This window comes from Marmota flaviventris, chromosome 2 (assembly GCF_047511675.1).
Source record: "Marmota flaviventris isolate mMarFla1 chromosome 2, mMarFla1.hap1, whole genome shotgun sequence".
Lineage (NCBI taxonomy): Eukaryota > Metazoa > Chordata > Mammalia > Rodentia > Sciuridae > Marmota > Marmota flaviventris.
Genome location: NC_092499.1, coordinates 69,450,805 through 69,465,105, shown reverse-complemented (window position 1 = coordinate 69,465,105; position 14,301 = coordinate 69,450,805). Strand labels below are relative to the sequence as shown.

The 14,301-nt window shown below is 39.6% G+C and overlaps 1 protein-coding gene across 2 annotated transcripts in view; it reads right to left on the bottom strand.

The window, feature by feature from the left end:
• The window catches only part of Ppp2r5e (protein phosphatase 2 regulatory subunit B'epsilon), a 157,186-nt gene extending 143,517 nt beyond the window's left edge, over window positions 1-13,669 (bottom strand). The window contains exons 1-2 of one of the 2 annotated variants that reach the window (XM_027929450.3): window positions 13,031-13,669; window positions 10,628-10,791 (exon numbers count right to left, since the gene is read on the bottom strand). In XM_027929450.3, the coding sequence (XP_027785251.1) occupies window positions 10,628-10,784 (157 nt within the window). In that variant the 5' untranslated portion in view covers window positions 10,785-10,791; window positions 13,031-13,669. The remainder of the gene's footprint in view (window positions 1-10,627; window positions 10,792-13,030) is intronic. The other variant, XM_027929451.3, reaches the window with a different exon arrangement.
• Window positions 13,670-14,301: the final 632 nt, after the last annotated feature.

The following is a 14,301-nucleotide window of genomic DNA, read 5'->3' as shown; positions in this document are numbered from 1 at the left end:
ACAACTAACAAACACAATACTCAGAAAATAACAATAATTCTCAATCTTTTAATCTAAATCAAAAGCTCTTAACTATGGGGAAAGAAAAAGAATGGAAGGGCTGAATCTTTGAGAATTTGATGAATGAGATAAATTCTCTCCTCCAAATAAAAATGCACACAGAAGGAAACTTTGGAGATTCTTGGAAACTTGAATCCCATCCATAATGCACTGTCCCAACCCAAAACCATGAACCTTAGGTTAAGAACTAAATGTAGGTCCAGCATCCCTAATCCAAAAATTTGAAATCCAAAAATTTGAAATCCAAAATGCTACAAAATTTAAAACTTCTGTAACACCAACATGATGGCACAGTGGAAATTCCATACCTTACCTCATACCATTCCATACATGTGACAGGCTGCAGTCAAAACACTTTTACACTAAAAATATTGTATAAAAGTACCTTCAGGCTATGTGCATGAGGTATACATAAAACATAAATGAAATTCATGTTTAGACTTGGGTCCCATTCCCAAGAGGTCTCATTATGTACAGCTGACCCTTGATTTAAGCTCTGCAGGTCCACTTACATAAGGAATTTTTTTTTTTTGGAGATTTGCAACAACTTTTTTTAAAAAAGATGAAACTCATAGTCTAGAAATGTCAAAAAATGAGGGAAAATGTATGTCATGAATGCATAAAATATATAATACTCAATTTTATAATTTACTACCATAAAGCATACACAAAATTATAAAAAGTTAACATATCAGAGTTATGCACACAAATACAAATGCACAAGGCACCATCCACAGTCAAGAGAAAGGAAAACAAACATAAAAATGAGGTATTAAAACAAAACTACATAAAATTCACCATAGTACACCTGTAACAATTTCAGAGCCATCACCTATTTCCTGCAGTGAACTCAAAAGTAGAGACTACTGGTTTAAAGCTGTGTGATACCTCCATGCAAACACTGCCTTCCTCCAGTAAGCTTCAAGGTGCCATCAAAAGTGGTATCTTAGGTCAGGAAGATAGCTCAGCAATAGAGCACCAACCTAGCATGCAAGAGGCCCCGGGTTCAATCCCCAGCAAAACGAAAAGGCGGGGGGGGGGGGGGGGGGGGGGGGAGAGACAAGTGTTATCCCATGTATCATGTGTATTTTTCACCATATATAATCCACAAAACATTAAATATGTACAGCATGCCATTAGTATCAAGGTTTTTAGACAATCAAAATTATACTGATGCTGAGTGCAGTGGCACACATCTATAATCCCAGTGACTCAGGAGGCTGAGGCAAGAGGATCATAAGTTCAAGGCCAGCTTAATGATATCCTGTCTCAAAATAAAAATTAAAAAGGGCTGGAGCTGGGCTGGGGCTGGAGCTCAGTGGCAGAGCACTTGCCTAGCATGTGTGAGGCACTGGGTTCAATCCTCAGCACCACATAAAATAAATAGATTAATTAAATAAAGGCACCCCTGTGATGTGCATAGCATTAACAACTGTCCCTCAACAACTATATTTTTTAAAAAAATTTTTAAGTGGGGGGGGGGGGTGCGGTGTGTGCTGGAGCTGAGTGGTAGAACACCCCTAGGTTAAATCCCCAATGCTACAAAAAAAAAAATTCACCAAGTTCATTTGGTAGTAAGCTGACCCCAGAGAGTCCTATGCTCAACCAACAGCCTAGTTGCCATTATGCCCAGAGAAGGAGGAGCAGCACCCCTGCTGGCCACAGGCACCATCACCATAAGTGTGAGCAGTATAAGGCCAAGCCCCAGCAACAACCCACCCTGTCTCACATTGAGCCCAGCACCACGGACAGCAGTACAGGAAGCGCAGCTGGGTAGTAACTGCTGACAGAAACAAGAAAGTCATCACAAGGAAGGTTTTTGGATTTTTTCTTAATTTTCATTTATTCATTTTAGTTATATATGATAATAAAATCTATCTTGATATATTTATACAAACATGGAATATATCTTACTCTAATTAGGATCCCTGTCTTGTGGATGTATATGATGATGAGATACACTGTGGTATATTCAATATATGTACATGGGAAAGTTATGTCAGATTCATTCTACTGTCTTTTACAAGGAAGGCACAGTAAAACAACTCAACATTTTACTGATATACTTTTACTGATATGCTTTCATGAGATGAAGATACCAAGGCAGAGGTACCTGTATACCAGACTACCAGAAAGAATAACTCCAGGAAGTAACTGCACAGTGTAATAGACTGTGAAGCTTCATGTTGCTGAAGGAGAAAAGGATGTAGAGGTAACAAATGTTACAGGCCCAGGTGGAGTTCTAGTTCAAGGCAATAAATATGCAGAAGACCATAACTATGACAGATGCTATGCCCATCACAGGGGTTCTCTAGACAATTATCAGAACAGTAAGAATGAAAAAAGAACACAGAAATGCTCCAAAGGCCAGCCCAACAATGCTTGTTTACCACAGGTGAAGGTTCACACTTTATTAAAGTGAAGTCCCTGTGGGCCTCTATCAAAGTACTCCAACCCTCCTGTGTGGAGAAGAGTGATGGAGACAGCCAATAGCCAGGTACAGGAGAACAAGGTTTGGGGGATATAGACCACAATTCTACAGGGCCCTTCTCACCAAAAACTGCATGAAGAGAAAAAAATGAAGAGAATAAGGGAAATCAGCCACGCCTGTAATCCCAGCAGCTCTAGAGGCTGAGACAGGAGGATCGCAAGTTCAAAGCCAGCCTCAGCAACAGTGATGTGCTAAGCAACTCAGTGAGACCCTATCTCTAATAAAATACAAAATAAGGCTGGGGATGTGGCTCAGTGGTTGAGTGCCCCTCAGTTCAATCCCTGGTACCCCCCACCAAAAACAAAAAAAAGGCGGAATCATACAGATGAGACCTCAGGCCAGCAGCTAACTTAAACATAAACCTCAACTTCAACGACTCACACAGATGCTCAGAAAACCCTACACCACAGATGACAGACAGGAAGGCAGCACATGCACCATCTGAGTATGTGTGCACTCCCCTAGCTGAGTAAACTGGGGCTGAGTAAATGTGACCTTACCATAGCTACCATCATCAAATCACCCAAGACGACGAAATGAACAAGAAATTCCAGCAAATGAAAAAAAGATGAGAACTTAAACCAGGTACAGTGGTACACATCTGCAATCAGAGACAGGGGCTAAGGCAGGTGAGACAGAGACAGGTAGATCACAAGTTCAAGGATAGCCTCAGCAACTTAGCAAGACCTAGTCTCAAAATAAAAAATGAAAAAGGAAGAGCACACCTGGGTTCAATCCTCAGTGCTAAGACAAAAAATAAAGATGGGAGCTCAAGACCTGAAGTGCTTGCTTTTTGCAAGTTAATTAGATAAGATCACTATTAACTATGTAGCATGAGGTTTTTATTATTTTTATCCAAAGACAGCTCTTTTAAGTAATAGATTGGTTGATTTTGAACCTAGTTTTTCTCAAAACACTCTTAAGGATTTTTAAATTGTTTCATATCTAGTCAAGTTGAGATTTTTTTAAAGTTGATTTTTAATATGTAGTAAAAATCTCCAACTTGACTTTTTCTAAAAGTCAAATTGCCAAGTACCTAATAAGGGCTTTAATATTTCTTAAATTCTATATCAGATTCTCAACTGCATAGGGGAGGAGGTAGGGAGTACCTCTAAATCCCACATTGTTCAAGGGACAAATGTATATGTAAATATTTCAAAATCCAAAAAATATCCTAAATTAGAAACACATCTAGTCCTAAAGCATTTCGATTAAGGGGTACTCAACCTGTAATTATCAAATACAGATAGAATGGAATATGAATATATATTCCCTACATAACTATATGGGAATTTTCTCTGTACTACAGAAACAAACTATTATTAAAGAAAAAATACTCCCACCTAAAAGTGAACAAAATACATCTTTGCTACAACTAAGTGTAATCTTTTTTTTTTAAGTGTAATCTTTCACACATGAAAATAATGTATTGTTTGGCATTGGATTTATTTAGGATCTTTTAATTCTTTCTCCCAAAGAAACATTTTACCAGTCTCTCAAAAGGGTACAAAACTGAACTTTAACATGTTAACTTACAGATGTTCTTCCAGTTCAAAAGCAAAGCTTATGATTATTTTCACACACACACACCAATTTAGATGCCAAAAGAACATACATCATGCTGGGAGCAGTGGTGCACACTATAATCCCAGTGGCTCAGGAGGCTGAGGCAGGAGGGATAGCAAGTTCAAAGCCAGCCTCAGCAACTTACTGAGGCCCTAAGCAACTCAGCAAGACCCTGTCTCTAATAAAATACAAAAAGGGGTTGGGGATGTGGCTCAGTGGTTAAGTGCCCCTGGGTTCAATTCCCAGTACCAAAAAAAAAAGAACACATGGGCTGGGATTGAAGCTCAGTGGTAGAGTGCTTGCCTAGCTTGTGTGAGGCACTGGGTTCCATCCCTGGCACCACATAAAAATAAAACAAAATGAAATAAAAGTACTGTGTCTATCTACAACTAAAAAAAAAAAAAAAAAAAAATTTAAAGAAGACACATCATTAATCCCAGGTACAAGAGATCAATGATTTTCAAACTATTTTGAGTCAGATACGCTCTGGAGAATCTGAAAAATGGTACTGAATGCCCCATTTAAAAAAACAAACATCAACCACGCGACCAGCACGCTAGCTTCATACTAGAGGTTCATAGCATAGAAGTTAACTAGTGAGAGCAAAATAAACACACAAAACTCAATTTACCTTTTTCTTTGACCAGGTCTGAGACGGCCCTCCCTCTGGCTCCTGCCTCAAGCCACCCCTGTGGGGCAGCAGGCTTACTCAGGATTAGCAGGAGAGAGAGAGAGAGAGAGAGAGCACGCCAGGGAGTGGCCTTTTATTGGGGAACAAGAAATTCAGGGAAAATTTCCATCCAATGAAGGTGGAGGGGGACAGCATTCCAAGGTCAGGGTCAGTGATTGGTCTCAGGGTCAATGGTCAGTCACACCCCCAGAACGCCTCACACCCAATCAGGGAGGTGCAATCATGTGCGAGAATGGCTTCCCACACAAACACATATAAAATGTTCATTTAAGAATCTTGGGCAGGGGTTGTGGATCAGCAGTAGAGCGCTCACCTTGCATGTATGAGGCCCTAGGTTCAATCCTCAGTACCACATAAAAATAAAATGGAGGTATTGTGTCCAACTACAACTAAGAAATAAATATAAAAAAAAAAATCTCTATAACTATTATAAAAGAATATTATAACTAGTTGCTTCTGGGTAAGGAAACTAGAAGAACAAGATCAAGAGGAAGATTTTTCACTACACATCCTTTTGTACCTTTTGAAATTTAAAGCATGTACTTAACCTATGCAAAAAAACAGTTAAAAATAGAGTTACACTAAATAACATGGCAATATATCCGTGTTATATGTGAAAATCATCTGATAAAGTTGTTTAGAAAATCTAGCTTACTATTCAAAACATTTACACATTTTTTTAATGTTTTGGTTTAAAAGGGTTCATGACTGCAAAACTATGCTCCCAGTTTATAATTTTCAGAGAAATTTCCAATTTTGATTTTTTGTTAGGAAAATGTCAGAAGAATTCCGTATTATTCATATTCTAACTCCAAACTCCCAGATAAAACAACAACAGCTAGTAGCTATTGAATGTGGCACTGCTACATCTATTGATTTTTATCAACCTCTTCACTTTATAGACAACCAAGACTTTCAGGAGTTAATTCACTTGCCCAAGACAAACACAGCTGTGGGTGAGCTAAGACTCTTTCAGGCCAACAAAGCCCATGAAATTTCGCCTGCACCACGACGCATCACAAAGCATAAAGATGGTAAACACTAAAACACTTTAAGAGACTATTATTATAAATGCACCTTAGTACATTAGCACTTTACAAAAATATAGAATTATACTGCACATTCCTGTTTTACACTACAAAAAGCAGATAAAAAAGACAAGACTTCAATCATTAGAAAGGCATAAACACCACATTTAAATTGTAATTCTTACAAACTGTCCCCCTCAAAAGTAAGAATGTAAGCTGAATCTTAAGCCTAAATATTTTTCTTAGTGGTTTTGGGACTGGGGTAGCTCAGTGATAGAGTGCTTGCTTAGCATATGCTAAGCCCTGGGTTTTATCCCCAGCAAGGAGAAAAAGGGGGAAAAAAAAAAAAAAAAGTATTTTCATTAGAAGAGTATCACTACTCAGGGGCAAAAGTACCCTCTGCTGAATGGGGAGCCAAACATCAACAAAGATGTTGCAACATTTAATACCAAATGTCCAAACTACCTACAAAATGTCTCAGAAACAAAATGGTGAGGCTAGAAATAATGACACCACTATAATTTCATCTTGAAGGAAGTAGTGTTTTCAAAATATTCTGCTCAAATATAAACTTATAGAACCATTTCAAATCAAAGAAAGGAGGGAGAATGTGATGAGAAGGAAAACATACATCCCCTAACCAAGTACTACTATTATTACTCATTAAGAGTGTGTGTGGGGGCTGGGGATGTGGCTCAAGCAGTAGCGGGCTCGCCTGCCATGCATGCGGCCTGGGTTCGATCCTCAGCACCACATACAAATAAAGATGTTGTGTCTGCCGAAAATTAAAAAATAAATATTAAAAAAAAAAAAAAAGAGTGTGTGTGGGCTGGGGATGTGGCTCAAGCGGTAGCGCACTCTCCTGGCATGCGTGCGGCCCGGGTTCGATCCTCAGCACCACATACAAACAAAGATGTTGTGTCCGCCGAAAATATTTAATATTTAAAAAATTAATATTAAAATTCTCTCTCTTTAAAAAAAAAAAAGAGTGTGTGTGTGTGTGTGTGAGTGAGAGTGTGTGAGAGTGTGTGTCTGCCTAAGTGTTAAGTTTGATTGTCATTATTCTGTAGACTTACCTAGATAATTATCAAAGACTGCTTCATGTCCTGCTGTGTAGATATAAAGAAAAGCATCCAAGTCTTTCTTATCCAAAACCTAAGGTTTAAACCTCTGCTGGGTTTTCCTTATCAGGAAATATGGGTAAGAATCCTTCAGATTCAAAAATGTTAGGACTCTCTAAAAACACAGTCAGAAGTAAATCAAAATGGAAAAATTCAAATGTCTATATTTGCAAAGTTCACCATGTAATTTCATTACACATAGCTGAGCCAAGTCATTCCCTACATATTTATACAGAACTACATGCTGCTGCTACTGTCTACAGAAAATAACAATAATGCAAAATTCAAAACCCCTCCTATTAGAAAAAGGCAAAACAGAAAACTTTTCCTTCACTTTATGTTATGGTACTGCCAGGAAACATACTTAAGATGCTAAGAATTAATGTTGTATTATAAGTCTGTCAGTCAAACAATGTGATGCATATAATAAACATACAAACAATAATACAAACAAATCAAGTGATTATTAATGAATATTTAATATTTCTGAATTTCAAAAATTACATATTAAAAACAATTATTATGCTTATACAATTTTCATATTCAAACACTCCTGAAATTAAAGAGCTTGACATGTGTCCTTTACTTCATTCTTTAAAGCAATTCATAAAATACAATTGAATTTTATTGTACCCCAAATAAAGTTAACTCAAACCTTCTAATTTAGTGGAAGAAATATTACAGAAAATGAAATCAATTATCTATTGCTTAGCATGAATATGCAATTTATTCTGGTCTTTGCTAAGATATTGCCAAAAAAAATAAATCTTGGAAAACAAACTTTCTATACTATATAAAATTAATTCCAAAAAGAACACAAAACACAAATAAGTGAATCCACTATAAGGAAAACAAAGGTCATTTAACAACTTTTACATACACTATAAAAATTAAGAGCAAATACAAATTTCCAAAGTCTACACCTAATTGTACTTCTTTACCTTTTTATAGATGGATATGGAAATCTAATTTGTGGAATATTTTCCAGAATATTTACCCAGAACATACTTTCTACACAATAATCATTTTTAATCAGTCTAGAACTATGTTTGTGGGTGTCTAGTCCTGTTGTTTTCTAATTCTCCAATGCTGGCAAAATATATAAATTCACAAAAAATATTATTCTTGGAAAGAAGAGTTCTCAGAAAACTTTTAATACTACCAGACTTTGCTTTTGAAACTGAGAAAAAGATACATATACAGACAATAGCATGTGAAAAAATATGTTCAATATTATTAATCATTAGGTAAACACAAATCAAAAGCACAATGAAATGCCACTTTGCATCCCATTTTTAGGAAAAAACAGAAAATAACAAGTGTTAGTGAGAGGATGTGGAGAAATAAAACCCTTGTGCATTGCTGATGAGAATGAAAAATGGTGCAGCTGTTCTGGAAAACCGTAAGGCAGTTCTATTTCTAAGTATGTTCCCAAAACAAATAAAAGCAGGAACTTGAACAGATATTTCTACAACCATGTTCACAGTAGCATTATTCATAACAGCCAAAAAGGTGAAACCAACCTAAATGTCCACCAATGAAGAAATGGGTAAACAAATAGGGGATATATACATATACTGAAATATTAGTCAGCCTTAAAAAAATAAAATAAAATTCTAGCCAAGCCTCATGGTGTAACACCTATAATCCCAGGGAAATTTCCTGCTGAGGCAGGAAAATCACAAGTTCAAGAACTTCCTCAGCAACTTATCGAGGCCCTACACAACCTAGTGAGATCCTGTCTCAAAATAAAAAATAAAAAGGACTGGGAATGTAGCTCAGAGGTAAAGTGCCCCCAGGTTCAATCCCTAGTACCAAAAATAGTAATGATAATAATAATAAAATTCTGACATATGCTGCAGCATGAGTAAACCTTGAGAACATTATGCTAAGTGAATTACGCCAGTCACCAAAGGACAAATATTGCATGACTCCACTCAGAGGAGGTACCTAGAGTAGTGAAGTGGTTGCCAAGAGCTAGGAGTTAGGGGAAAACAATTTAGTGTTTACTGGGTAAAAGAGTTTCAGTTGGGGAAGATGAAAAGGTTCTGAAAATGGATGGTGGTAATGGTTACACAACAAGATTAGTATAGTCAATGCCACTGAACTGCAAACTTAAAAATGGTTAAAAAAAATGGTTAAAATAGTACATTTTAGATTATATTTTACACAATTTAAAAAAAGGGATAACAGAGTATTAATACATGTCCAAGTTTTTCTCATGCATGTCTCTTTCACTTCCCATAAAACCAACACCTTAGCTATAAGTGGTCAGTTACATTCTAACTTACAAGTTTACCATGAGCCCTGAGAAATTAATATAATAATTAAGTTTTAAAATTACTTCTCCTCCTAAGTTTAATCTAGGCTTCCGAAAAATAAACCTTCACCAGATCTAGATGACCATAGCTATTACATGTCTACTTCAGATTCAGTGTTACTATAGAATGCAATGTGTCTCCCAACTGTGAATTTCAAACATGGGTGGTTTTTTTAATATTTATTTTTTAGTTGTAGTTGGACACAATATCTTTATTTTATTTATTTTTATGTGGTGCTAAGGATTGAACCCAGGGCTTGCACATGCTAGGTGAGTGCTCTGCCACTAAGCCACAACCCCAGCCCCAAACATGGTGGTTTTATCCCAGAATTTCTCCTTAATTTTCCTTCTGAAACCTCATACAAACTATTGTCATTCTGGCCACCAAAATCTTTATAGGCAAAAGCCTTCTAAATGACAGATAAATCGTCTTTACAATATTAGTATTTATTTAGTTTCCACTGACTACAAACATAAAAACAGAAGTTTGAAATATCCTAAACAGTGAGGATTCTTTCCAGTCACATTCCAGTTTTTCTTATAATACCATCTGAAAACAAATGTGCATTAATTAACTAGTAATTGTCTGATTTCCTCTGAACTACCAAGTCCATTGTGTTTTTCATGTTCCCTTCCTCCCCACTCAAGTATTCAGCAGACAAAATTCCATCTTCAAAGATAGATTCTAAGAGTTTCCACATTATAACAGCCATTGTTCTAATCATTTCAAGTAACGTCTATTCATAAACATGAGGCAAATAGATGAAAATTTAAAGGGACAAACAGTATCCATATACTAAAACAAAAGTTCAAAGGTCTAATTTAGAAAAATAACAGTTCTTAATGGACTCCAAAAAAAACTATTAGGCAAGTATGATCATCATATACTTTGTCTATTTTTACTCTCGGAAAACAAGAATGTATTACTCAATTATAAATTTGGCTTTTAAAAATAGATTTTTTTCAAAACCATTTCATATAAATTATCATCTCCTTTACTTCCTAAGACAGCACAGTTTGTAGTTGTCATTCTATATAGTGCATCCACCTAAATGTTAGCAAAAGAAAAAAAAAAACCACAGACTCTGCCATTTAGTTTTTTTAACTTAGTGTGAGAGTCTCCACATAAGTTTCTTTTCATTTGTCCACAGATATTTAGATTGAATTGAGCTCTTTAAAAAGGAAAATAGGTATACTTGGTCAACCACAGGTAACTTTGATATATCTGAGGCCACCTATCCTTTCAACTTGCAACACAGAATTTTAACAGATATGAAACTGTACAAAAAAAGGAAATTATATAGATACAAAAGATTCATTGAAAAAGAATCACCTGGTCACAAGCCTTACCTTTTAGCAGCGGCAGAGGTGTTAATTCAATAGGCTTGCCTTGAGACCTAAACTGTGAGGAACTTTGTGACCTCTTCTGTCTGGCTTTTCTGACGGACTTCCGAGAAAATCCGTCTACTTTATCCACTGATGGAGGAGTAGTTGGTGCTGAGGACATATCCCTACTGAAAAGAAAGAGGTATCATAAACATATTCCCAAGGTGGAAGCATACATGTGAGTTACACAAATTCTAAAATTCTCACATATAATAATCATGAAAATAAGAATGTGTGCTAAAGTAAGTAAATAAGCCAGACATGGTGAGGCATGCCTATAATCCCAGCAACTGGTAAAACTGAGGCAGGAGGATCACAAGTTCAAGGTAAGCCTCAGCAACTCAGCAGGGCCCTAAGCAACTTAGCAAAATCCTGTCTCAAAATAAAAAATAAAAAGGGTTGGTATAACTCAGTGGTAAAGCATCTCTGGGTTTAAACCCCAGTACCATTTAAAAAAAAAAAAAAAGTAAATTAATTAATTAAAGAAAGTCTTAGGAAGATGAGAAAACATAAGAATTCGATGAAAAAAGATTACTATCATGTAAACAATATCATAACCCAAATGCTTTTACTACTTCACTCAAAGAAAGCTCTTCATCTGATTCTTGTAATTTTGGAGTTATTCTGCAGCTGAAAAATCCCCACAGGTATATTTTCCTAACATATTTAATATTATGAATAGACTCTGGGGCTGAAACCCTTACTGTACTTCAAGAATTTACACCAATGTATCACAGCAAGGTGCATTTACAATTACTGAAACTAAGCATGACTTTTAATACAATGTGCAGTGTTTGCTATGATAAACCACTACACTGCAAATGAGGACAGACTAGATTTCTTTAAACACACAAAAGGCATAATTAAAATCATTTTAAAGAAGTCTTCTTTTTGAATGAATCCATCTTAAGTTATTAAAGCATAATGATCAAAACCACTAGAAACCACACACCAAGGTGAACTGAAAACATAACTTCACTATCTTCTTAGAAAACCAAGTTGAGTTCCCTTGAGGTTTAGACTTTGAAGTTCAAATATCAATTTCATTCCATCAAACTAATGGAACTGAGTAGTTCTTTTACTTTTTTAACCCTCTCAAATAATTAAAAATAAAGGCTTTTGAAGGCTATTTCCTAAAAGTAACAAGCATTACACTCAATTTCATTCACCAAGTTAAACAGATGCCATCATCTCCGTGGCACTGAGGCTCCATGCAAGATTAATGGCAGACTTAGATAGAAATAAAGCATACAGGGGAAATACTGAAATGTAATTACTCATCTGTCATTCCAATGCATAAGACTTTTTTTTAACTTCTACATATGAGTATGGGAGTTTCTTCCTGAATGTGCAAGACTAAAAAGTTACCTGGATTACCTGCATTCTGGCAAAGTAAAAATAAAAGCATGGGGGGACACCTATGAGGTCAAGGTATTGAAATTTGAAGACTTCCTTGATAGTCTTTAGTTAGGAAATGTTTTTAAATGTACCTAACTTATCCTTAAACATAATGTGACATTCAAAATGGAACTGCAAACTATGAATCGTATAGAAAATGTATGCTCACTTTAAAATAAAAATGACTGCATCAGCAAAAAGCGACACATCACATTTGTATGTTGTAAATTTAAGGGTGGATTTTCCAATTTCGCAAGTGAATTATTTAGATTTCATTCTAACCCTAACACAAGACTTCTGTTAAATCCTGTTCCTCCATCACTCTATCTCTTCTTTAGTCTTCTCCCATCTCTAAGGACGATCTGAAGGTGGCTTTTTTTTTTTTTAATCATTTGCCAGTTAGGCCCGCAACCCAGTACAAACGTCAGGATATCAACCCTAAAAAGCCAAGCAGAATTGAATTTAGGGGAACAGCGGGTCCGTGCAAAGCCCAGGGAAACAGGTTTCACCTAAGCCAGGGCGCCTGAAGCTTTATCATCCTCTCAGCAGCGGGCGCGGGGCAGTTCCAAGGCTCAGGATAATCCCGCGGGGCGGGGGGGTAGCTGTAGGGATGCTCACTTATACCCCAAGCCCTGGAAAAGATACGCTGCTACAGAATCCTCCTCACTACACCAAACCCCCCTTTTTCACCAACCCCGCCAGTGGATAAAGGGGAACAAGAAAACGCCTCCAATCTCAAAAGGTGGAGAAAAAGGGGTGAGGGAGGAAGAGTGAATGAGGTAGCCTCAGACACATCTGCAGGTAAATCAGACAAGTGGGACCGGCGCTCCCTCTCCCGCACCCCACCCCACCGCACCCCTCGCCTGCCTGGGCCAGGCCTTCCCAAGTCCGGTGCCCTGCAGGTTCCCCAGGAGAACCGAGAGGAGGAACGGAAGCGGGCAAGCCGCGGTGTTGGAGGGACGAAGTTACCTTGAAGCTTCTGGGGAAGAATCCAAAGATGATCTGTGGTTTCGAGGGGCGGGAGAAGGGCGAAGGGGCCGCGGAGGGGGCGAGCGGTGGAACCGGGAGGTGCAGGGAGGAGGGAGGTCCGGGCAGCTGCGGGGAGCCCGGGGCGACGGCTGTCCGGTGCGGCGTCCCTCCGGTTCCGCGGTGGCGGCGCTTCTAGGCCTCAGGGCCGGACCCGAACCTCAGCGCTCCGGCGGCAGCGGCGGCGGCGGCGGCCTCACGATCCTCCCCCGCGGGCCCGTCCCATCAAATCGGCACCGACACCGTTGCGGCTCCGCCGGTGGCTCCTCGCTCACATTCCCGGCGGGCGGCGCCTCAGCTCGTAGCCCCGGACCCAGCGGCGGCGGCGGCGGCGGCGACGTGGGGAGGGGGGGAAGGGAGGGAGGAAGACTGGATCTGCAGCGGCAGCAGGCAGAGGAGTCGGGAGGAGGAGGAGGAGGAGGAGGAGCCGCTGAAGCAGGAGCCGCCGCTGCCAGAGCCGCCGTTCGCTACCCGCGGTGGGTCCCAGTCAATGCCCCTTTCTCTCTCTCCTATTGTCAATATCACCGGGCGGCTGGGTCCATGGCACACGCTCAACCGAACCTCTTAGCCAGCAGCACCCGCCTCCGACGCCCGCCCACTGGAGACTTCAAATGGGAAGCGAGACCTCATTGGCCGTCGTCTGCCTTCACTCCCCAGCCAGCATGTTCGGCTGAGAGCTGATCAGGGACTGGCGGCGGGGAGAGGCGGAGAAACAGGAGGGTGGGAAGAGAAGAGGCCGGGGATTGGTCCGAGGCGTGAGGGACCCGGATGCAGCCGCGAGCTCGGGCCGCGCGGCCGCAGCTTCCGCTAAGCGGCTGGGTGGGCTGAAGGGAAGAAAGTAGGGGGCCGAAACTTTGGCTGGGAGAAGCTCCGTAATTCCGGGAGGTGTGCGACTGGCACATCAGCAAGAGAGGCTCCGTGCAATGTGAGCCTTTGGACTGCTATCCTCTTCAACCGGAGGATTCCGAGGGCCGGGGTGGGCGAGACCCTGGGCCCTGAGTCCGCCCCGTTCAGTGACTAGCGTGTCCCCTCCGGGCTCGACTAGTCCCATTCAAGACTGAACCACACGCCGCATAGAAAGTAGTGATGTGCCCCGCCCGCGCTAGCGTGCCACTGCTAGTATAAATGGGTCCCTTGAAGCCCGCTGGGAAAAACCCCAGCCGCCTCTCTCCACAGAACCTCGTAGAAAGAAGGCCTGAGCCTGATACGGGAAT